General features: G+C 34.8%; 2 protein-coding genes across 4 annotated transcripts; both read right to left on the bottom strand.

The window, feature by feature from the left end:
• Nucleotides 1-3: 3 nt before the first annotated feature.
• On the bottom strand, nt 4-12014 carry LOC117918347 (metal tolerance protein 2). Of its 3 annotated transcripts, XR_004651841.1 has the most exons (13): nt 11511-12014; nt 11095-11164; nt 8220-8317; nt 7886-8040; nt 7354-7469; nt 4785-4881; nt 3989-4073; nt 3346-3408; nt 3098-3203; nt 1579-1721; nt 747-826; nt 555-646; nt 362-453 (listed from the first exon to the last, which is right to left on the bottom strand). XR_004651841.1 is itself a non-coding variant. In XM_034834922.1 (12 exons), exons 1-12 carry the CDS (start codon nt 11997-11999, stop codon nt 291-293), a joined length of 1677 nt encoding a protein of 558 aa, XP_034690813.1. In that variant the 5' UTR covers nt 12000-12014; the 3' UTR covers nt 4-290. The 3 variants fall into 3 exon arrangements, 2 of the variants coding, with proteins under 2 accessions (XP_034690813.1, XP_034690814.1); XM_034834922.1 differs by lacking the exon at nt 747-826 and having other exon boundaries at nt 4-453; XM_034834923.1 differs by lacking the exons at nt 747-826; nt 7354-7469 and having other exon boundaries at nt 4-453; nt 7920-8040.
• Nucleotides 12015-12697: 683 nt separating this feature from the next.
• On the bottom strand, nt 12698-24829 carry LOC117918302 (homeobox protein LUMINIDEPENDENS). The gene is made up of 13 exons (XM_034834842.1): nt 24472-24829; nt 24105-24132; nt 23424-23554; nt 22888-23237; nt 22705-22798; nt 22521-22614; nt 21515-21644; nt 21366-21417; nt 21232-21275; nt 21051-21139; nt 17467-17898; nt 14628-15220; nt 12698-13972 (listed from the first exon to the last, which is right to left on the bottom strand). The coding sequence occupies exons 1-13, from the start codon at nt 24643-24645 to the stop codon at nt 12941-12943; spliced, it is 3243 nt and encodes a 1080-aa protein (XP_034690733.1). The 5' UTR covers nt 24646-24829; the 3' UTR covers nt 12698-12940.
• Nucleotides 24830-26387: the final 1558 nt, after the last annotated feature.

The following is a 26387-nucleotide window of genomic DNA, read 5'->3' as shown; positions in this document are numbered from 1 at the left end:
ATATTAGAGAAAAAATGAACATCAATATTTTAGGAAACTGACTTTTCACAATTTTATCTAGCATTTCAACTACAACTACCGCATAGTAATTTATTGGCAAACTACAGCATTATTTCTTTTCTTGCCCTCAGATTATGCTGCCCTTTTAGTGGGTTTCAACTGCAACTACACAGCTCTTCCTTATAGCTGGTAAAAGTATCTCTATTGTGCATAAAGTTTTAAATGCATATAGCACAGCTGCATCAAAAAGGAAAACTTTCTCTAACTGGAAATGATGCAAAACTTTCCAATTATGGGTGGGTATTCTGGCTTTTCTCTGTGTTGCATTCTTGTAATCTTTGGTGAAGCTCTGGAATAGGTTGTCCCAATCGTAGTAGAATACTGACTCGAATAACATCAGAGGCTACTTTCAAAATTTCTTCCTCTGCTTCTTCTGCCACCCTCATTGCATCTCTAAAATGACAATGAGGAAATAATAAAAACTTCATATTATTTGCATTGCTCAAATACAGCATGAAAAAAAAAAAACAAAGTCTGATTGTCTGGGCTCTTACCGAATCAAAATATGAGGAGGCATGGAAACCTCAACTTGGAGCAGAGTGTTGCCTTGCAACAAGTGCTGTGTTATGCGCTCAACAACCATTTTCTGAAACCCATTTAAAATTGTTATTGTGATCGGTAAAATATGATTAATACAGAGCTGCTAGCAAAGAATAACAAAATGGAATTGGCTTCAAAAAACCTACTTGTGCTTTTTGTATGCTGCCATGTGCTTGGGCACTGCCCTTTCTTTTTGTAGGCAATTTTTATTAAATTCTTTCTTTGCCTATATGAAGAGAAAAAATAATTGGAATATTCTTTATAAGCATTTGAAATAGGATTTTTTTTTTTAGGGTACCCAACCTGACACTCCTCATCCCCAACTCGATCCAACAAATTAAAATGAGTAGTTCATAGAGATTACTGGAGACTCATTAGAACCTTCTATACAGGTCTCTTTTCCTAAAATATTATGCTGTAATCTGGACACTGTTTCTACACGAGTCCAGGGTATTCAATACTTGAGCATATTCTACACAATTTCTGAAGTTCCTGAAGAATTCCCTCTATCTCAAGAAAGTTTCTTTGAGGGTATTTGAGAAAACCTTTGCAGTTTTTCAAGCAGACTGATTAACAGGGATGGAAAATTTAAGACTAATCAATACAACCAAATTACCATTTAATACTTATAAGTTCTATCACCCTGGAATGTTGGAAGCATTATGCATTACAAACCAAGGGCTACGGAGCATCAAAACTGAATATATGGAACTAGAGAACAGTCACACCTAGGATATTTTCTATGGAAAAAGTCTTCATGATGGGCAAATAAAATAATTTTAAGTACTCTAAAAATAATTTTTTTTAAAAAAATGAGAAAATCAGATGTTTTAAGCATGCTAGGTCACTGCCTTAAAGACATGGAGTGTGGAGGTCATAGACCTTCACCAGGATCATTCTCCATTGCATAAATCAAAAGTTTCCAGTAGATCATATCATAAACTTCATGCTATAACTTTGGAAAGAGAAAAAAGATACCTCTGAGAACTTTGAAGAGAGAACATTTGAAACAATTTCAACCCCATTATGCTCTGAGGAAACATTCCTCTTTTGATAATTCATTTCTTTCAAATTTTCTTGCTGCTCCATTATACTGGGAGAAATTTGTGAAATTGCAGGATCTACAAGGACATTAACAACAAGCAAATGGCACATGAAATGAGATTTGATAGGATATGATAAGAAGTCGGAATCTCTTGTATTTCAATGTGTACGTGCATGTGCAACATGGGCATATTAAATGAAGAACATAAGGGGGCGAAAGAGGGTGATCCATAAGGAATGAAACAAAAAGAAAAAAGACAAAAAACAAAAAACAAAAAAAAAAACCAAAAAAAATAAGTAAAATGATGAAGTTCAAGAGGCAGCACATGAAATTAGTGGCAAAATATTTGCTTTAGTTCAATAAATTATCAATCCTTAAAAATCTGCCCTGATGATCATAACCAAATATGAGACAAAGCAGCAGTCCACCAACTTTACTAAGTACAACTTTCCCTGGTTTTCTTAAGATGCTATTGAGATGCATTAGTGCAGAAGCAAGACAGCAGAGAGACCCATCTAATGAAGTTAACAAGAAGAAAGAAACGAGAAACAAGCATGGAGCTTTTCATGTTTTTTTTCCAAAAACATTGAGGAAAAATAACTTCAACAAAAATACAACGACTATTAACCACCTTTCTATTATGTCATGTTAAGAGAGAGTACAGGACTAAAGAAGAAAAGAGAAAGGATGGGATGGGAAGGAAGGAGTGTACCTCGCAGAATAGCATGTGCATAAGAGAGGGGTGTGAACAAATGCAGCATATGCAAAACAACAATTTAATGCTAAGTGAGATGGAGAAGTATGAGCTGTAACCTATTTGTGGACTGTTACCAGGCAAGAGCTCAGGGCATGCAAGTGGATGAAAGCATAGTTTAATTGTGGAAAGTATAGTTTGCAATCAATTCTTAGCAATGGTTCACAAAATACTGATTGGCTGCAACAAACTTCTGATGAAGGCTGAAGCAAGCATAACCAAGGTAAGATTTGACCAACTTCAGTTTGATCAACTGTCCTTCATTAAACTATCTAAATAAAATAAAATAAAATAAAAAAGAAAAGAAAATGCCAAATATTACCAAAGCAACATCCAAATCTTTACAATATCCCTCAAATGAGTATTGAAATTCACAATGCACCACCAAAAGACAGTTAATTGAGAAATAACTCATAATTACAATGCTCATACTCTAGCAAGGAAATAGCTCTTTTAAGTACTAGGTATTCCAAGTGGCATGAACATCAAGCAAGAAAATCTTTCTACCAACAATTAATCTGTGTGAACTTATATACGTCCATCTCTGTCATTCCAAAATATCTTTACCATTAATGCTTTCATAGTACCTATGACACCAAAGTCTAGTGTAGATGGTCATGCACCAAAAAAAGGGTCCAAAAGCAAGTATTTTTTTATAGGTAAAGGGTAAAACAGGGGTCCAAAAGCAAGTATAGTACCAATGTGTATGAAAACTTCAGATACTCCAGGATGGGACTTATGAATTTGATGACGAACATTTTCACCAACATTATGTGCAGCACTAACACTAGAAAAAGGATCAACCTGCAAGGAAAAAATAGTTAGCAGACCTTTGTTAAGGAGAAATGGCATCAGCTCCAGTGATCACATGTAGATGCAGTTTACAGGCAAACTGAAGGCTTGACAAAATTTGGTGCAAAACAATGTAATATTCAGAATGACCTACCTCAATGTGTACATCAAGATACAGAGATGAACCAGCCCTCCTTCCCCTTAACCGATGGCATCCCTAAAAATAATTTGAGGAAATTCTTAAGCAAGCATGCCTGAGAGACAATTCAACCAGACACTACCTAAAATTTTCAAGTTAATCAGCAGCCATGAGCAAATAGATGGCAAAGTATGATTTACAGAATACAAATCCTCAATAAACTCCTAATAGATGAAGAACTAGTCATGCAAATCCAGTTCACTATATCCAGTGAATTAGAACAAAAATAAGAGGCATTTAAAAAAATTACAAAAAGGAAAAGAAAAAAATAAGAAAGCAACCATGAATATGCATTTGAGAAGAATAATCATGCCTAAAGTGATCAAGCTGCAAACAAGAAACTAGAAACAGAAAAGCTCCATCCTTGCAATTAGGATAGTTGATGTCTTTCTCACACAAAGATGTATCCATAAATTAAATAATATGGAGAAAATGGATGACTAAAGAAAATTGTCAAGTAGAGGTTGTGTTTAACAACAGAACTACAAGGAACAATCGAAATGCCCATTAACAGGGGGAGATAGGAAGGCCAAATATCAAAAGCTGAACACAAAAAATGGCCTAAGCATTGGTGAAAGGGGAAAAAACTAAGACTTACTTTGACTCCATCAACTTGCAGAATTGTTTCTTTAATAGGATCCAATTGTTGCACAGGAACTGCAGCATCCACCAGTTCCATTACACTATCAAGTTAAACACATGCCAAATCCATGTCAACAAGTTCTCATCTTATATTAAGTCAGATACTAATAGCATTTTTAAACACAAATTTGGGATCAAAATTATTATGGAATTCTTGACCACCAAAAAGCTCACCATGGGCAATCAACACCTCATTATTTTGGGATCATGAGAATAACATCATACTTCCTTTGCAATGATTTGCTCTCCACTTACTCACATGTATCCTTGTTATACTGCCTTAGGTCACTAGATCAAATGAAACTTAGAATTTGTCAGGGAGTGAAGCAACCTTGCTTTGATACCCTTGGGAGATATGGGCTACAATGAATAACTTTCTTGATCCACCAATTAAGAAGTATTTACTTAAAGTCAAAGACTGACTGTATGAGCAAAGCAATGCAACAAGAAGAAAAAGAAAAGAAAGATTAAAATTCTAGACCTTGAATATGTTTTGACATGGAGACAGTCTACAAGGGCAATAAATGCAGTTCGACCCCTTCAACCACTGAACTAACTAAAACCACGTGAAGTGATCAATAAAAATTTACAAGAGCATCCGCTTAATTATACATGCCTAAAAGCTATCCACTTGGAATAAAAAGCTAAGCCTATCCTACTGAGCATTGAGTCCTAAACTAAGTGGCACAACAATAAAAGAAAACCGAATTTTTTTTTTTTTTTGATAAGTTAAAGAAGACCAAATTAAATACCTCTGGTACCCAGTTCCAAGTCCAGCTTTTAGGATCATGCCTGAGACAACTAGTCCAGCAAGGGGATCCAGAAACTTAACTCCAAGGATGGAACCTCCTGAAGTCAAGATGAATGAGCCATGGTTAGTGAATGTTTGCAACATTGAACCATATTTAATGGTACAAGAAAATCACTTTTAATAGCGAAAAAAATATTTTAAATATTAGCCCTGTACCTTCATGGCATTTATACAAATAACTGCAACAGAATTAAAGACAAATGGAAAACATAATAGAACATCAAAACCTTGCCATCATACATATCATCACTGCAATTAAATAAAGATGGGTAAGGCAAGAACAGAAGTTTCAGTTTGACAATTAATGTTGAAAAAATTATAGTCCAAGTATCTCACCTCAATAAATTACTAGGTATTAAAAAAAAAGGTTTTAGTACACTTAAATTAACCCAATCTTACAACTATATATTCCTTTTTTGTTGGCTATTAGGAAGCCTGTTGTCGAAGCAAACCAAAAGATCAACAGAATGGACCCAGTTTGACCAAAATATTGGTTCAAAACAAGCAGTGAATTGGTTCAGAAAGTATATCAGACATTCTTTAATAACTGCACTTCATTTTTATTTTCCTTTCTGAATACAGCTACTCAGTTGAAATGTTGAAATAGAAACTACCATCTTTTACATCAATTATTAACAGACTTTAGCAATGAATTCTGTAATCCAATCATTGTGAATGAGTGACTGATACTACAGGTTTTAATGGTATTGCCCATCAGATGTAAATGATGAATCACCTTCAAGAATGTGCACTCATTTTCCTGCACAGGAAACCCCATAGCATCCCTTGTTTCATTCTGTCAGCACCAACCAAATCATTATAACCTCTTTCCCTGTTTGCTGCCCTTCACATCTACCATTTCTTTTAATTTTCAACTCTCATAGGTCAGTAAGTGGACATGTGGTCAATTTCATCCCACCCTGTACAATACTAATCACATACATCGTAGCCATAAATTTTCTTATTGCTAAATCCCCAAGTGCTTATTGTATTAAACTCAAAGCCAAGCAACTCATATTGATACTGGATGGCACACAATCATAGTTTGGTGAAATGTTGGAGAACATAAAGAACTGTAAAGTGGGAAACCCATAAGCTATGCATTACAATGAAACCGATTTATTTTCTGTCATGGACTATTATTCTCTAACAAGTAAAATCATGAACCATCATGTTTGATTCACAAGAAGCCAACAGTCAAAGCATAATCACTAAATTTCCCCAACTCCATTATTTGCAGTAAACAACAAACTGAACATAAAAACATAACTGTTTAATATTACAGACTGTTTTGATATATAGTTGCATATCTCTGCCATATATTTGGTTTGCCATATTTATATTATGGCTCCAAATCCTAACAACTTAAAACTTTTGGAAAAATTGATTGTCTAGCATGGTATCAAAGCCTCATTTAGCAGGAGGTCATGAGTTCAAACCTCACCACATGTTTATCCCCAAGGCTTTGAGTCATGTGCAAAGTCCAAAGGAGACTTTAGGTGATTCATTCGCCTGCAAACCTGTTTGTCTCTCTAAGTGCAGGTATGAGGCTGAACGTAAGGAAGGGTATTAAGGAGCATAATATATATTGAGTCCAAATCTTAATAGCTTAAGTTTTTGGAAAAATCGATTGTCCAACATGGTATTAAAGCTTTGTTTAGGGGGAGATCGTGAGTTCAAATTTCAACACGTGTTTATTTCCCCAAATTATTGAGTCCATGGGTATGCTGGGAAGGGCATATTTATTTCTCCATGTAGGGATATGGAGCACATGAGAAAGAGGATGTTGGAGAGCCGAATATAGATTGAGCCTAAATCCCAATGATTTTAGCTTTTAGAAAAGTTGATTGTCCAAGAAAAATTTAGGATGTTTTATATTATTTCTTGCATATTTTTTAATGAAGATCTAAGGACTTCTATTTGTTTTAATGTTTTGAAAACCCCTAACTTCATTATTCGTTTGTTTGTTTGTTCGTTTTTTTAATTGATAGGTAAACTTTTGTCCCAATTAGGACTTGAACCTAAAACCTCACATGCCCTTCCCAACACTTCATCACTTGTTTTTAATGCACAGCTTGTGATACACATTTCGTTTTCTATAATTAATGATTCTCTTATTTCCAGCCTACTTCAATTTGATTATATCATAAGCACGATATTGTGTTTTCCCATGATTCCTTCCTATGGTTCCTTCTGTTTTTCTTTTTCTTTTCCTTTCTTTCCCTTTTTTTATGTGTATGTTATTTTTTTTATTTTTCTTTCGAGATTTCCATTAGTAATTAGTACTATATATTTTATGTCTGCAATAAAGCATTATACCCAATATTATTACAATTTTACAAGTACTTCTAAGATAAATACATAAATAAACTATTATTCCAACATTATTTTAAGTACTGATGAGTTGTACACAAAACAACCTGATTAACTAGAGATTGGAAGACCATTAATGGAACTATATTTAACCTTATCAGAACTGAATGTTCATTGCAAGAACCAAAGGTTCTTACCAACCCCAATGAGAGCAACTACAGATGAAATAGCATCTACACGATGATGCCATGCATTTGCCATCATCAGTCCACTACCTTGCCTTTCGCCAGCTCTTTTTGTTATCCAGTAAAGCCTGTGGGCAAGGAGAAAAATGATGATGAATCCAAAAGAATAGCTATATCATATGAAAAGAGACAACAGAAGTCCAAATAAAGCATGATTATCCCAGGCAAATCATAAAACCTAATCACATGAGTAAAAGCACAGAGTTACAGAAAGTAGTGCCTATATCTACTGACCATGATCAATTCATCAAGAAAAAACCTCATCCAGTAGAATTATCAATTGACTGAACTAAAGTAGAAGTGTGTAGGGGGAGCATGAATTAGTAATTACAATGCAAAGGACAATAGTGTGCAATAAACAAATTACAATTGTCGAACGGAGATAATACATAAAATAGAAAATCCAAGCAAAGATAAATTGATCTTAAGAATAATAGAATAAGAAAAAAAATATTTAGCTAAAAGCTAAAAATGACAGGTATACCCTTCTTTAATAGCTATAGATACGACAGTCATACTCAAAGCTAGTACAGGATGATCCACGTCGATTCCATGGTGATGTCCACTATGGTGATGGCTATGCACATGCTCATGTGCCAATGAATGATTAATTACTTCAGGAGCTGCTGAGAGCACGCCCTGCAGATGACAAACAATGAACTCTGAGGAAGGAGAGTGAACGTAGCAGACTCTACTACTTTCTGAGACTTAGTAATTTGTGTTGCTTAACAATTATTCATAATTTCTTCAACTCCTAGATACTGAACCAGATAGATGCCCCTTGGAATGGGAACAGAAGAAAGAAAAATAGTTCATACCAGTAAAACATCTACAGCATGCCATGCAATACCTCCAGCTGTTGCCAAAAGCATACAAGAAATACCAAGGGCTCCAAGAGTCTCAAACTTACCATGTCCTGAAAGATAACAAGAGATAAAAGCAATTAAAGATGTAGAAGCATCAAGCATGACAAGCACCATGATCTCTATCATGGGGGAAGATAGCATTAAATGATCAATACAGTGTTAACAACCATAACAATTTTATGCCTAATAAAAGAGGGATTTCTGGGAGACAATGAGGAACATATAGCAAAAGGTTCTCTATGGTCACTTATCTTAAGGAATAAACTGTGATGGAAGTCATGCTCTTTAGATGATGATAGCATCAAACCGGGGCATATAGCACTAGATGGTGAAGCAGTTCGCCTTGTTTCATCTATTTGCCGTTAATAAAATGTTTATTTTAGTTTTGGGGCCAGTTTGACTTCTCAGGTGGAGATAGCTCCAAGTTAGTGGGTTTTTGGTAAATTAACTTAATTACTTAATATGATTTAATGACTTAATTTAAGTCATTAGGTAGATTAAGAATGTTTGATAAAATAAATTAATATTACAACTAAGAGTTAAAAATAACTTTAAATATTAAGTTAAAATAGTTAACTTAGTGGGCATTTGTAAACCAACTTAATAACTTAAAGTGACTTAATAACTTAATTTAAGTTATTAAGTAAATTAAGTATGTGAGTGTTTGGTAAACCAACTTAATAACTTAAAATGACTTAATAATTTAATTTAAGTCATTAAGTAAATTAAGTATGTTTGGTAAAATAACTCAATGGTATGACTTAAAGTTAAAAGCAACTTTAAATAATAAGTAAAAACAATTAACTTATTCTTAAATCTAAATTTTCAGTTCACCTTTTTACTCTCATTTGCCCTAGTTACCTGCATGATTTCCTTTGCCACTCCACAACCTCCACTATTACTCAACTTTTTTTACTTTAGTTATAATTTATGAGGATAAATATGTCAATTTGATGATTTAGAATTAGTTTTTAGTTAATTTTATCAAACAACTTTAATACTTAAAGTAATAATTAAGTAATAAGTTTTTAAATCAACAATTTAAAAATAATTTAACTTAAAGTCAACTTAAGTCATTAAGTAACAAGTATTAAGTTTTACCAAACACCCCTTATGTTTGGTAAAATAACTTAATAGTATGACTTAAAGTCAAAAACAATTTTAAGTAATAAGTAAAAACAATTAACTTATTCTTAAGTCCACATCTTTATTTTACCTTTTTACTCCCATATGTCCTAAATACCTCCACGATCTCTTTTGCTACTCCACAACCTTCATTGTTACTCAACCTCCTTTGTCCTAATTATAATCTATGAGGATAAATATATCAATTTGATGATTTAAAATAAATTTTAAGTTAATTTTATCAAACAACCTGAATATTTAAAGTAAGAATTCAGTAATAAGTTTTAAGTCAACAACTTAAGTATAATTTAACCTAAAGTCAACTCAAATCATTAAGTAATAAGTATTAAGTTTTACCAAACACCCCCATATTCTTAATCTCAAGATTCTTTTACTTCATTTACCCATGTTTGATGATTTTTTTTTTTTTAATAAGTAAACGGTAACCATGTATTAAAAAGGGAAGCACCAAAAAGCGCCCAAAGTACACACAGAGAGTATACAAAGGGTGCCAAACCATGCCAACCATGTTTGATGAAAATATATTTTACAACCATGACTCTACATTTACAACTAATCTTTTATAGTAAATATTTTTATAGTTATCTCATGTTTCTACAATACTTTAAATATGACGGTTTAACAAATAAATCTATTACTTAATATTATTGAAGATATAAATATTAGTTGAGATCAACGAAGGTCAATATCTCAATTTGATGATTTATAATAAAATTTAAGTTAACTTTACCAAACAATCTTAATACTTGAAGTAAAAAATAAGTAATAAGTTTTAAGTCAACAACTTACGAATAATTTAACTTAAAGTCAAATTAAGTCATTAATTAATAAGTAGTAAGTTTTACCCTTAGGTGGTGTTTGTTTTTTGATTGAATAGAAAAAACCAAATATTTTGGCTTTTTCTATTCAGATAAAAGTAACCTGTTGACATCATCCAACATAACTAAAGTGAACTTGTTATCAATAGGTTCAGTTTAGTTATATTGGATGATGTCAACAAATTACTTTTAGCTTAATAGAAAAAGCTAAATATTTTGGCTTTTTCTATTCAGCCAAAAAACAAACACCACCTTAGAATATAACTTAATGCATGAGCGAATGAATCCACCCTGGGTTGTAAAAAAATTTAACGTCCAAGAAGACAATGGCATCTGAGCCTAACCATCCAAAACTAATAACTTTAGATAAAACAGAACCTTTTCTCCATCACTGCCCTTTACATCGACATTTACCCCTTCATATAGAGTTATTCTCAAATTAATGACTAACCCAGTATACACTTGCAAGCTGCAAAGACCCAAAAGCACTCTAAAAACCCTAAAAAACCTTCTAAAACAGACTTCTAGGAATTGTATTTGGTTCTGTTTCATGAGTGAAAGCAACTTCCTTACAGGAATTAATCAGTTTACTTCATTCTTTTCACATAGCAAGAAACATCCAAAGTAGCCTACGGAATCATCATATATGTGGCTTCTTCAAAACTATGATAGAAAGATAAAAACCAGGAACAACTTTTACAGGGTCAAAGGGCATAAGTAAACCCTTGATAAGAATAAACTACTCTTCACACTCTTCTACTTTATTAAAAATATCGATAACAATAAAAATGGCAGTAAAGTAAGGCTACATATGCATAAATTCAAATCAACGGAGTAGCTCGTAAGTACAAATAAAGAGTGACCATATGGGTGTTCTTTGTCCTTAGGAGCCTTTGCAACTTTATACGACCATAATGCAACACCGCTAAGAACCTGAAACATACAGGAAATAATGCTGGTGAGCAAAATCAACTCAGTAATTACCACCACAAAAAAAGACCTAAAATTAGAACAAGAAAAACCTGATCCCAAAATTCTTCCAGCACACAATTCAAGGGAACAAAGATGCATTAGGTGGAGGGCATATGAATCATACCCAATCATCAAGATGATATTACATTAATACACTTCATCATCAAAATGATATTGATGAACAATTAAGGAACAATCAATCAAGCAATCAAATTCATACAACCCATTTCAAATCGCTGAATTAAGGCATCGTTTAACTGAATTGAATCCCTAGCAAATTATAAAGAAGAAAGGCAAATTGCATTACCACATCGGAGGCAGAATGCGCTGCATCGGCGATAATGGCGGTGCTGCCAGATAAATAGCCGGTTAAAGCTTTCCCGGTGACCAACCCGATGTCGGCAAAGAGACCCAGCCGAAAAATGCTCTCTCCAACCTCGCTGCTGTGGTGGTGCTGGTGGTCATGGTGGTTGTGGGAGTGGCCAAAATGCCACCTTTTGGGGACTCTAAAAATGGGGTTGTGGGGAAAGATTGAAGAAGGGTCATATGATTGAGGATTGAAGGATCGAGTAGTGGAGTTTGGAAAATTAGGGGTTTGGAGAAGGGTTCCGTGGGTGTGACTTGAAATTCTTGAGACGAGGGTTTTGTGAATGGAATTGAGATTTTGGAACCTGAAACCCATTGCTGCACAAAATCTCAATTGGAAGAGAAAGTAGTTTGCAGATACAGGAGGGCAGAGATCTGGTGCTTCTGTCTTACGATGAACCAGTGCAACAGCCAATGTCTGTACATGCATTGGGTTTTTGATTTTCTGTTCATTTTAACATTTTTGGGCTAAAAATACCAAAAGGTTTTGGTTTTATTACAATTAAACCAAATTAGAGGTATCTTATTGTAAATAAATTTAATTTCTTTCATTTTAAATTTTGTTTACCAAATTCTTTCTTCTCCTTTTTTTTTTTCATGATTTGATTCTAATCAGAACATGGTATTATATATAAAAGCGGTTTTTTCTTAATTGAAAAAAATTTCATGGACACAAATTCGATATTTTGTGATCCACAGCTGTCACTCTTTTTACTTCACTAAGGATTCGAGATCAATTGAGAATAAAGTAAAAGGTCTCAGAAATGGAATAAAACATTGATATATTCCCAAAAAAAATTGGATGTCCACTTCATATTTGAGTGGGTATCTGCTCTTGGGCCAGCTCCCAAGCAACTCAGAACCAGAAGATATGTCAATGGACCCAAGATCCCATTAGGGCCTTAAGTCCAACAGACAAGTCCAGGGTATATGTCCAACCCCCATTAAGTCTTTGAATTCATTTGGTAAATGTGGATTGTATGGTATACTCAGAAGTCAAGCAACCAAGAATGTGAGGTCCAATTCATATTCTTTACTTCTATATTTATCAGTGTTCCATTTAAAGCCATCTGGGACCAACTTTCCAATGAAGCCCAAAGCCCAAATTTTGCCATCAAGAGAAAGATATAAGAAAATTTTTGCAAGTTTTAAATGCTTTTGACCACATGAAATCTCCAAAGAAGGTATTGAATATCCTCACAGTTGCAATTGTAGTTTAAGGAAAAAAAAGGGCATAATCAGCTACTCTTAATGCTCTCCCATTCAAAGGCTTGAGGCAAAGTTTCATCAACTTTCCAACTCCATTTCTCTGTATTCTGGATACAGCCCTAACCTTTGAGACCCAGTTCCCAAAACACATCTACATAGGCCTCACCGCCTCCGGTCGCGCCACCTCCTGTTTCCATTGTTTCCATACTTATTATTATGGTCCCGGTACCCAGACGAGTTCCGGTGCTGATGTCTCAGTCGCTCAGGCCCATAGTTCCGCCCGGAACTCATTCTGGGCTCCAAAGGGTTGTGGCCACCCAACATGTACTCTGGAGTCCTGCTAGGACTGCCCTCAGGACTCCATGTTTCAAAATCATCCTCAAACACATATTCATTTCGTTCTCGGGAAGGAGCTGTCAGCGGGGTATGCTGCAAAGCTCCTCCAACCGGTAAATTATAATTGTTTTGATTAAGAGGATTCGAAGCCAAACCCTGTCTACCTCTCCAGGAATCCGGCACAGGGCCTAGATTTCCCATTGGCATGGTATGGTGTAGAGGAAGCTGAGGCTCGGGTGGTAACATGGATGATGGCTGTTGCTGTGTTAACGGCCGTGTTGGCCTTGGCAGCATTTGTGGCACTGAGAATGAAATCGGCCCTCTCTCCGGTGCATTCATTACAACAGATCCGGGTTTATGGTTGCTTAAGGTTTCAACTCTCACTGAAGGTGCTGCGGCTGCCAATAGGTGCGGCAAGGGAATGCCACCGGCAGGGAAATTGTTCATGTTGAGGACTATTTCCGGGGTGGTTGACTGCAAAACTGAAGAGTTGGGAGGGTTCTGGTGTAGAGAGGGGACTGTTGAAGGCAGTCGCTTTTCAGGTAAGAGAGCAGTTGTTTGAGGGAGTGAAAATGATGGCAGCATTGCCGAGGGAGGCGGCTGTTGGGACAATGGTGGGAAATTTTCTGGTTGTTGAGGCCGTGGGATGACAGCCGGAGTTTGGGACGGCAGAACCAAGTTGGTGGCAGGAAGCTGCCTTTGGGGTGGAGGCCCGGTGATATCGATGTTGGCCATTGAAACTTGTCGTGCAGGTCCGGTGAAATCAACTCCTGGTGAAGATGCATACATATCTCTGCTGTTCGCCGTTAAACCTTGCCGCGAAAAAGGGTTCTTGGCAAATTCTGGTCTCCATCCACTCTGTAAACAAAACCCCAAGAAAATTTTCATTAATAAATAATTATTATTGATCCATATTAACATAAAAAAAAATTAAAATTTTCAAATTCGGTTATTCATCATCCCCTCGTCCTTCACCACCATTTATATTTTCCAATGAGATAATTGAAAGGTAATTAAAAATGAAAGCAAAGATGGTCAGTGATCAGCATCAATCTTGATAACTGTTTCAATGGCACCGCGCATACGCCATTCAAGCTTTAACAGAATTCCAGTGACCGGAAATTAACAAAACCCTCGAAAAATCCCAGTGACCGGAATTTACTGAAACCCATATTTTTCTCTGCAAGTTAGTGGTGGGTTTGGGCATGGAGAAGAAAAAAGTGGGACCCACAGTCTAAACCCATCATGGAACCTTCACCATTCCAAGTTCTTCAATGGCAGACATAGCCCATTTCCAAAATCACAGTGGTGGTTACCAACAACTCATGAAGAAGAGACCAAAAGACTTGTTAAACAGTTCCATGATGGGCCAAGATTTTCAGGCTTTACCACTTCAGTCGATTTTCACACGAAAATTTTGAAAAGGATGGAGAATGAGAATTTGATTCCAAGAAAAAAGAGAATTGTATATAATATCTGACAAGTGTTGCAGTGTGAGCATTAAGTCACGCACCGGTACAGGTACAGGATTGCTTGATGGAGTGGGCGATGGAAGGGAAACCTCAACCTTCTCCTCCGCCTTTCTACCCAACCCATTCAAAGTACCCAGGGAGCCAACCCCATTTGCCTTGATCATGTCCAATAGCCTCACTGTATCCTCACTTGATAGGCTACCAGCTTGGCCATTCATCAAGGCAAATACTAGTTCCGGGTTCTTGAGCAGCACACTTAGCAACTCAAAGTCTGGTAGAGCTGCAGAACTAATATTACTGCTAGTTGCGTTGCCAGAATGTGATGAAGAGCTGGGCTCTGGAGCAACAACAGCAACTGCACTTTTTTCAGTCTCACCCGGGCCAACCACAGGCTCGGGGGGAATCGGTGACTCAGCAGCAGAATCAGCATCAGGGGGCTGCTCAATTGGGATTACAGGAGTCAAGGAGTCATCATAATCCATCTCAAGGTCCCAGGGCTCCTTGGGATTGGGTGGAATATCTTGGAGGGCCTCATACACAGTTTCCTTCTCCCGGCGGATTCTGTTTTTCTGAACTTCCACCTCCTTACTACTTTCTCCCGTGCCCACCCTCCAGGCAGGATTGAATCTTATTTCTGCAGAAACGACAAGAGTAGGAAAAGGCTCAAATTGCAGACAACATCAAGTAATTTCATCCACAACAAAAAGAACTGCCACAAGAAATCAGGAGAGGGAGAGAAACAGCAAAGTAAAGACAGATAGAGCTTTTTGCTTTCACATATATACATGCTCCTGGCTTCTGGATGGTTAGTTTATTACAGTTATTCACAATTGAAAAAACAATTTGGATATGCCTTCCTCCTACTTTCCCCCATAGTTGGATTCCGAGGGCTAATATCTCCATCACAATATACAGAGCCCAGTTGGTAAATTTGGTAATTTCAGTTGGTAAATTTGGTAATTTTTTAAATTGAAACCAACAAGGTTGGGTCCTCTCATTTATCAAAATAACAATAATACACAAGAAATAACAAATAATAATTTTCAAAAAAGCCCAAAAACAATCAGCACTCCGGACATAGTGAGCAGTGATCTGATGCCCGTGTGCCACGTTGTGAATGAAAATATTCAATAGAAGTCTTTTGAGTTGGTCATCCTGAATTCAGTCACAAATTTTTTATTTAAAAAAGAAATTTTCATTTAAAAAACAATAAATAAATACATAGAGAGACGTCCAATCCATAAATATACAAAATTTAAAAAAAGAAAAAAAAGAAGTCCCTTTACTTTCCAATCTATAAGGCTATATCCATCCATCAAATCATTCTTACAATTTGACATCTGACAGAAGTCTAGAATGCTAAGATCTCATAAGACAATACAATTCTTAACTCCCACAAAACTACAGAACTCTTGCATTTCAGCATTCCATAAAACTTTAAAACTTTAAAGTCTTTACTGCTCGCAAGTTTCACCAATGTCTATCTAAATTATAAGACTTTAAAGTCTATCCAAATTATAAGGCTATAAAACTTTGACGTCTCACTTCTCACAAGTTTCACCATCCTCTATCCAAATTATAAGACCATAAAACTTTGATGTCTTTCACTTGTCGCAAGTTTCACCAATTTCACCAATGTCTGTCCAAATTATGAGACTTTTCCATCTCATAAAACTCTACAACTTTATCAGATGTGAAAAACTTTATAAATTTAATGAGACGTAGGCCTTGTAAAGTTTTATAAGCAGTGGAATTTGTAAGAAATTCCCCAAAAATATTACAATATTATAGTAGCCACAATGCCAGCGTTCCATCTCCTCCCCTCCAGCATAAAGAGAAGAAATTCTCAACTTTCTCCACGTCAATCTCCTAATGGTTAGATATCAAACTCTATTTTTAAAGACCATCACTCACTTCTATATGGTTTTAAAGGACAAAATGGAATGATTCTCGTGACATAAAAACACCCTCTTTAACTCCTTTCTTTCTTTCTTTCTTTTTTTTTTTTTTTTTTTTTTTTTTTTTTTTTTGCCTCCAAGTTAGTGGGCATTCTTTAAAAACTGCCAAGGATTCTATTTCAGCCAAGGCAACCCTTTGATGTAGCTTTGACCCATAGCACCAGAATTCTGAGAACAGATAGCCTGGTGAATATTACATGGTTCAGGAGCATCACAATCCCTACCTCAACTGCAGTGTATGGATAAATATTCATGTAGAATTCCAATGGAAGAATGCTGAAGGTTTAAGAACCACATTCAACAATATGATATCTTTTGCATGAAACTCCGAGAAGTATATGATCTTATAATCTGAAAATTCCTTATTTTAGAGTATTGGCTTGATCTGATGAAATGAGATACTATCTACCACATTACCATGGGGGCCAATTATAGAATGCAGTCTGAAAAGTCTTTAGATCTGATAGTTTGCTAATTATTATGATAAAAAGGGTTTCAGAAATCCTGGTATCGTGGCCCAAGCAGTCATAGTATCCCGATTCCAAAAAAAGCCAAAAGACACATTTGTATGTTATTAATTGTTCTGGACAACTGTCGTGTGAAAAAATAATATGTAACTGAACCATTGCTAACTCTTTCCAGGAGAAAAGGAGTTCAAGGAGTCATTTCAATACTATTCACCAAAATAATGGGAAAAGGACAAAAAAGGAAAAGAAAAGAAATTTCAGCTTCTCAGTTTTCTGGGAAGCAATTGAATCTGCCTCCATGTATATGTTGCCAAGTATGCAAAGGTTTTCCCTCTTTTTCATTAAATTTCAAAAAGTTTCTTAAAATGGTATTTTAATTTCTATCATTTTTCTACACTGAAATGCGTTCAAAAACAGCAAGGAAGCCAATCAACAAGCACTAAAAACAAATGTACCTGGTGGTGCCTGCCATGGGATCTGAACCTTCTTGCACTTCTCAAATAAAGTTTCCATTAGCTCCAACTTTGGCTGTGGCGAGGCTTCCACTTTATTAGAAGCTCTGGGAGGAAGTGTCACAGGTTTCTTGTTTTCCTCAATTTTAGGCCGACCATGAGCTTTGGACACTGAAAATAAAGTACTTGTTTGTGAAGAGGAAGATTTGCTACTAGGGCCTTCACTATTTGCTTCATGCTTGTCCTTAGAAGATGAACCTATTTTTCCATATTTGCTCTGCATGAATTGAGCGCGCATTTTTGCCTTCTGAATATCATCAGCTGACATTGGGCGGCCATGACTCACAGGGACTGCTCTTCCAGGCTGCAGGATCCTGGCTGCTGTTTTTTGGCCTGGCTGTTCTACTAGCTGAACCTTTCTGCGTTCTCTGGTTTCTGTAGCTAGCTAAGGCAATGAATTCCAAATTCTTCCATACACATAACAGAGAATGAAGAGTTGCATATGCATCATTCAGAAATCTATTAAACTATCTAGACATTAGAGCAGAGTGAAACTGCAGAATTTCTAAGAGATATACAAGTCCAGTTGTAACTGGGAATCTTAGAGAACTAGGAATTTAAAATTTTCACATGTATTCTTAAGCATCAAATTTAAAATAAATTAAAAAAATGCTATGTTTCATAAGGGACCTTTCAATTCCACTGGTAATAACATTTCCAAATTTCACCCTTCAGACCTAGCAAAGAATTGGGATAGGGATGTAGGAGATCCCAGGTTTGAATCCTGACAAGGAAGAAAAAAAAATTGTTGCCAATCAAAAACTTGGAAAAAAAAACTTCCTTATGTATATAGCCTTTGTATATAGAATTCTAGGATAGAGCGGAACCTTTGTGGATTCCAAATAGTTCTATAGGTGCCTATAAATAGGAGGTGGCCTCATTTGGCCAAGGCACCAAACAAGTTGAGAGCTTCTAGCCTTGTAAAGCATTTTTTTTGCAATACAAAACTTCCTTTCTTAAGTGTTGCCTATGTTGCGCATTCCAACTTCCAAGTCATGTGCATTACTTAGCCTACGTTGATTCTCTCACGAAAGTTTTTAATAATATCTTGATTTTTTAAAAAGAATAAAAAAACTTGCTCAAGTTCAAAGCATTCTCAATCATTTCCCATGTCAACCACCATGGAGATCACAACATTGTGATCAAAAGTGAACTTAAAATAGTTAGAACATTTTTACTTCTTTTATATATCTTTTTTTATATGCATTAGGACATTTTTATTAAAATTCAACAGCCTTTAACACATCATGATTTTGAATTAGTTCAAAAATCACACAATAGGTTTAAGACAACCACTAGAGAGAAGTCCAAATCAAGCTCCATATGAATTCATTGGCAATGATGCACAGTTAGGTTGTATAACAAAACGAAATTTTGAAAGATGTGGTGGGAATCTGAATGATAAAGCTTTGAACAAAAGCAGGGGAACCTTGTAAGTTGCTTATTCTCATATTCATCTTCTTTCTAGAATCAAAATGCTACTACAAATAACATTTGCCTTAACTGCTCTCTTAGAATTATATGTAATCATTAACTTCTTTAACAGATTCAAAGTTGGGGACCTCTTGAATCTAATCGATTGTCCAGGAGCTTACTTTCTCATTTACTTATACAAATTTCTACTGATTTGGTCATTTGTTAATGTGATGAGGACTTCAAAAGCAGTCCCCCAAAATTGAAGAGCTAACATGAACAAAACCTCATAAAAAGCATGAGGTCATGACATGTGACAAGCCAACAAAAGCAAAACTTGACTTCCCTTCAAGAACAGCCATAGTGGAATTCCATTCATTCAAGTCATGGATATAGATGTAAACAAACTGGTCTATCAAAATAAAGAATAAGAAGATGTCAACAAACTGACGTGTCTTTGTTTCGCCAACTAATTCCTTTACTTAAAAATTATCTTAATATTAGAAATTATACTTGACAAGAAACTGTTAATTATTTCTCATGATATTTGCCTCCTTCAGTCCATATCAGGATAATTAGAGTATCATATATTCTCATCTTCTTTTGATTCAATCCTTTGTGGTTAGAATGATAAAACAAGGAGATGAGAACTTTCTGGGCTTGAGTTAGTTCCAAATGTGGTTATTTGGGATGCTCAAGCTTGTTCTTTTCTCATCCTCCACGAAGCCAACATACACATACACTCCGACCATTAGATTTCGAGGCACCAACTTCCCTCAGGATGGAAGGTGTTTATTGGTCAACATTCCAGGATAAAACACAGCATTTTTTTAATTAGAAAAATAATATCATGACCACTTGTAAACACCACATCCAGCAATAGCATTGTCCATCACTTTTGTTTGTAATGGATTTGCCAAAGGAGCGTCTCTTCATTTATTTGCTCAAAACTGGTTAGCATATTCTTAAAGTAACATATTCTGGGTAGTGGAGCAGCAATGTTCAGAATAAAACTAAATAGCGCATTTTTTCCCTTAGATATAGAAAACAACCACATATAAGTAACGCAATGCCTCTTTAAAGCTTTGTTCCATCCACACCTTTCCTATACAAGGAAACATACTAGCAACTATTTTTCCACATTCACTCTTGAGATTTCTTAGATGTGGGCAAGGAACGAATGAGAAAAATACCAACAAAAAGGAGCAAGAAAACAGCCACTGCAATACTCAACATTCAAAATAATCAGTTTGTACAAAGTAACCAGGGAGAATCTGATGACAGTAACAGTACATGAAAGGTAACAATCAAAAACATTATAGACTACTAATAGAGTTGATGCTGAATCTTTCCAATGAAATTAAGGATAAATAACTGTTTCAAAGGATTAGGGTCCAAATGATTCAACTTGAGACTTCTGACGGCAACATCCTCTATATGACATTTCATAACGCTGATAGCAAGGTCATTACATAATCATCATAATCAATTACCTTGCATTTGAAGCAACTTTTTAGTTGGCAAGAACAAACATTACTTTTCAACCTCCTACAAGGAATTGGAATCTTATCACTGTAATATCAGTTTTCCCCATCACACTCTCTTTTCTACCAAAAAAAAAGAAAGATGCTTTATTCATAAGGAACAAAAAATCTCCTTGTGAATTTCAGAACCAAGAAGTCCTGAGACAGTTTGTAGCCACTGGATGGCTAGTCTAGACTACAGAAGAGCAGCATGTTTTAGTTATAGTTTTATCTAAGGTCCCTACCCATAAGTCTAAATCTTCAAACAGGTAGAGGAAAACTAGCACATAACTTCCCTAATTTTTTGTCTTTTTATTTTTTTCTACTGGTCATGGATCTGTTAATGGCAGAAACTAACTTGTATCTTGTCACAGTGGTTTCCTCTAGATTTTCATGCTCTTGACCACTTACTAGCCATAAATTGCATCTTATTGGGATGATATTTTTGTTCAGTTCATCTAATAAGGTTTCAATGAGTGGTAACAACTCAAGTAAAATTTGCCACCTCTTTTTATTAGAAGGCTTGTAAGCTATAATTTCCTTGTTTTCGAAAATGTATGCATTTATATATGTATGTATTTTGAAGGATACGGGATGAAGATACACCTCGAATGCTTTTCCTATTTGTATCTTCTGCAGATGATGGGAGCAATTTCAGTGCCTGCAGAGGCTCCGATTTCCTGGAAAAGAAAATGATGCTTACTATCTCCATAACAGCAATAGAAAGATTTCCAATTAAACTGAATATTGACTGACAAAAAAACATACACACCTGACAGTCTCTGAATTTTCACAAAAGGGAGCAAGAGCCTGTCCCTGTACAGCAGAAGAGAGAAGATTAAGAAACACAGCACTGACATATATACATGCTTCCAACATGAATCATTGATTTTCTGAGACACTTACAGGAATATTAATTTCGGACTTCCATGACTCATCACCCATAATTTCACCAATACTGCAGATGATTAGGTGAAATAATGAGAAACTTATTAACAGGAAGAAAGAGAGAGGAAAAAAAATTGCAGGTAGAGGAGATAAAGATATAAGCCTGCCTCTGCTTCATGATTATCTCTCTTTGTGCATCACTGCTCAATTTTGCACTATTAGATGTCTTGATAGGTTGGATTCTAGCAAGCATTTTGCTCCATCTTGATAGCAGAACCCTTGCCCTGTTTGATATGTCTGATTTTCAAATCAGATAAATAAGTTTCAAAAATATCACGGAGGCATAAAAGCAGCTAAAGCAAAAAGATCTTTTAGTTTTCATGAAAACCCCCACAATTCACCAAACAAGCAGCAATTATGAAAGAAATAAAAAATGATACAAATATCCTTAAACCATGCTTTCATAAATCTACCTTTTTCCAACCAAAGTTATCTCAAGTAAACCAATGTAAACGTGTGTGTGAAGATTTTTCTTCCTCACTTCTCTAGTGTACCCTCAAATATTGAGGAGAATACATTTGATAGCAAAAAAAAAAATGAGAATTTGTTTCTATCTTCAAAAAGTAAAGTAAAGATCATATAGAAAAAATGATCCATAACAAGCTGGTTAAAAAAAAAAAAAAAAAAAAACCTAAAAATAGGTTATTATTTTCTTAAAACATGAGCATTAACATTATAAACACATTCATTGTTTTCATTCACAAACAAGGCCCTTAAATTCCAAAGCATCTCCCCATATTCTAATCCCTTGTTTATCCATGCTCTAGTTTCAATGACCAGAGCCACAGTGCCAGAAAACAGCGTACCATCATCCTCGATGTCTCATCAGTTCAACAATGAAGCACATTCATCAGTATCAAAAATAGAGTTCACGCATCACTATGTCATCATCCTTACAAAGGTTCTCCATACCATATACCAAGCATTATTTTTTTACTTACAGCTTTGCATATGACCAAAATGCCAAAATCTCCAATCAGGTAATAAATAAATGATACTCAAAAGAATCAAGAAAAGTGGACCCTCAAGTAATCTTGTGTTCAATGATTCAACCATATAGAAGAGAGGCACAGGAAACACAGAAGATGATAAGTATCTGCAGCAAAAACACACCTGATGTCCTGTAAAAACGAAGTCTATTAACACTATGCAGTATGGCTGACATATGTACTGGGAGAGCTTTATGTAGTGGTAGGTGACAAAGAACCTGCACAATGACTAATCAACCATCAAAATCCAGTGCAAAGTTTATAAGGTAAAGCATGCAGTTAATCAACATTGCAAAATAACTATATGCCTTAAGTATGACAAGAAGAACGCTAGTTTGCTCTTCGTTAGCGGCTTGACTCAACCATGTTGCTAAAATCATCATTCCGCCTTTACTTAAAAACCTGCAAGCATATAAGAGAGTAGTTGTGTCAGGGAAGAGGCCCCATGATATTACATAATCCCATGCTCATAACGGTGATAAAATGAGTACCAATTTAATACAGAAGAGTTTTGCATCTGCAAAATCCACTCCATCAGTTCCACTTGCCCAGAAAATGTTTCTTCTTTCCGCATCAAAGTAAAGATATTCTCCAGGAAATACCTCTCTGAGTCATCTAACCCAGGTAAAGCTTCAGCCTGTGTTGAGCAAGAAGGTACTTCTTCAGCACTGCTAGGGCCTATGGAGTTTAGGGGAGCCTGTTCAATAGGTATCATGGGATCAGAGGGTATTAGGACCCCATCCTGGAGTTCGTTGCATGCATTAGACCTAACAGATTTTTCCCTGGACAACCGGACAACCTTCCTGACCCTTGAGCGTTGACCAGCAAAAAACTCCCGAACCTTAAATAAATAGAACACCAAAATTTAATCAGTCACTAGCTTACAAAGATAGATTCTTGAAATTCCTGGTTCACAAAGTAACTCTATTATGGGGATACCAAATTCCATCCACACAAGAGAGAGCACTGCCTTTCCCACTTTTTACCAAGAAAGATGGTAAAGACAATAAGTAGGAGTAAAATAAACCTGTGTGACTGTAACACCAAAAAGAGCACTGATTTCACGTGATTCCTTCTTGCTAATTGCATCTTTAATGGAGAAAACTGCTTGCATATACTTTACAGCCTTAGGGTTTAACAAATCCCTTGGTCTTTTTCCTGAAATGTGAAGAACACAATTATAAGGTGACCGCAACAAAATTCAAAACTTACAATTCAACCCTGGTTCTCATAATTTGTCTGATTTTAGAAAATGAGGGGAAAAAAATATTCACAGAGGACAAAATATTAACAATATCTATGACATGTTTGGAGAACTTGACTTGTATTACAGTTGGCTGAATAAATTAGACAACACCACTTGAATCTTGAGAGTTGGCTAGATAAGTTTGATATCCCCACGAATTGATGGTCTAGGATTTGATTAAATATGCATACATCTAAACCAACATATACCCAGCTGTATAGGTACAGATAAATTAATTATGAGAATAAAAGATCAAGGATTAATAAGAAAATAAATTAATGTTGTCTTTAGATGTCCAGTGGAAATTGAATTAGCTCGTACAATTTTATACACAATCTAAAGTCACGAAACCATAGGTCCGGAATGAATAAATAGCCATTCAATTTTTAGGAACTGAGAACTAATGGAATCAAACCCACTTAAGCATCATCTTCAAACATAATTTCATTACCAAAAACTTACCAATTTTTATTGACAAAGCACCAGCTGCCTGCACATATGAAAAAAAAAATTAGTGAAAGTGGCTGTATATTAAAAACAATTCGCGTAAGGTTTACAAATATATCCAAAAATATGGATTCATAATTTCTAAAAATTAAATGCCGCTCCAACTAATTGTGTTGAATCCAGTGAATGTGGGTTTAATGTCTCAGCCCAGACTGATAAAACCCTAAGATTTCAAAATTTTAACTTCCCTTTCAGTCTCTTTATCGGAAACCAACAATAATTTTTAATTTTAACAAAAATGAGATTCAAAAAAACTCATTCTTTTCTATGACTTCCTTTCTCATCAACAAAACGGAACAAGAATGTGTTTCCAGTAACGCACCATTTCTTGAGACAGAGGATTGACACCGGTGAGTTCGCATTGCTTGAGAACGATGCTGCCGAGCTGGTCCACCTGGCTGTTGAAAAGCTCGTTCTGCGAATCCACGAACTTCTTAAATGACGCCGTAGAGGTGCCAATGTCGATTTCCGATATATTCTCTTTCAATACCTCCATTGACAAAGCTCCAATTTTTGCTTCTCAAATTGGCACGATTCATGCATTTGAACCCAAACTGGATTATTAACAACCCAAAACAAGATCTATCGACATTATTCTCCGGTTCAAATTAAGGGGTTAATTTAGGGTTAGGGTTTCCAAACTCTACAGAGAATTGGGGCGAGGAGGCTCGAGGGGGTTGGATGAGATCCCACGTGAGAACTCGCACGTTCAATATTTATACTCTTTCGTGACCCGCACGTAGACCCGGTTTGGACCGCTTTACAGTGGGCGGCCGGCCCATGGGTTTAGAGTCTTAGGTAACATAATAGTGGGTTTTAAATATTTTTAAATAATTATTTAATTGTAATTTATTATTTAAGTTCGCATAATAGATATAAATTATAATTAATTTATAATTATATTTTGATCATGAAAATGTCGTATAAAAAGAAAAGAAAAAAAACATACTAATTAATTTATTGTGAAGAATACTCGGAAATATAAATTATAATTATTTTATATTTTTAAAAACGTTGTTTTCAAAATTTGTTTTCCAAAAAAACGAAAATAAGGTTATATTTGGTTTCTAAAAAAAATAAAAATAATAATAAAGGAAAGTATGAGGAAAAAAATAAAAAATAAAAGTATAAAAAATTAAATTAAATTAAAATTGATATTTAAAATTAAAAAATTATTTTTATGTACTGCTTCAAATATATTTCACATATTTTAACTATTTTATGTATAAATATTAAATACTTAAAAAATAAATAATTTTAGTTATGTTTTATTTTTTCATATTTTTTATAGTAAAACACAACATGAGGAGATAAATTTTTTTAGCATCATTTTTTTTTTTTTTTTTTTTGTTGTAACCAAAAGTTGTGTAAGAAGGGTTTTTTATTATTTTTACAATAAGGTTGTGTGACATATTATTCTTATCTCCCTTAAAAAAAATCAATTTTCAAATACATTAAAATGAAAATTGAATTGATTTCTCTTTCCCTATTCCCACTTCCCAAACATAGTGCTACTACATGAATCACATGCATGATTTATATGATATTTTGGAATGGTCTTTTCCATTAAAAATTTGACTTAATAGGTAGGTTTTTGAGTTTAAAAATAGCTTTCAAAATTAGTAATTTTGTGTTTCTTTTTTTAAAAAAAAAAAAAAAACCTTAATACATCAAGTGATTTAAATTTTTGGTTGTAATGGGAAAATTTGGAAAAATATAATTTTATACAAAGATTAACAACAAATTATTCAAGGTTGTTTTTTAATCCGTAAAATATTGATATTAATTTTATCATGATCTTTAAATTATTTTTAAAATTATCATACTCTTTAACCAATCAATGGACCCACATTTTTCACATGAGTTCAAGGTAAGACTCATTTTTTATTATAAAAAACAAAATTTTGAAATGTTGAAGTCATCACTTATTTTTATTTATTTTTAAATAAAAAAAATCCTAAAGGGACTCATTTTACAATAAAAAATAAAATTTGTGAAAATTAAATCAAGTTCAAAGGTTATATTACTTATTGAAAAAATACTATAGTATAACATGTCTCTAAACCCTAAAGAGTTTTGTATTAAGCAAGGGGGGAAATTAAGATAATTGGCTATTAGACCATGAATATCAATAAACAACAATTAAAATAAAACGACACGATAACAAAATGAGAGCATGGCATATCATAACAAAGAAACCAGACAAATCAAAGAAATAAGAAAATGTACCTAAAAATT

Source organism: Vitis riparia, chromosome 7 (genome assembly GCF_004353265.1).
Source record: "Vitis riparia cultivar Riparia Gloire de Montpellier isolate 1030 chromosome 7, EGFV_Vit.rip_1.0, whole genome shotgun sequence".
NCBI lineage: Eukaryota > Viridiplantae > Streptophyta > Magnoliopsida > Vitales > Vitaceae > Vitis > Vitis riparia.
This window is presented reverse-complemented; position numbering and strand designations above follow the sequence as displayed.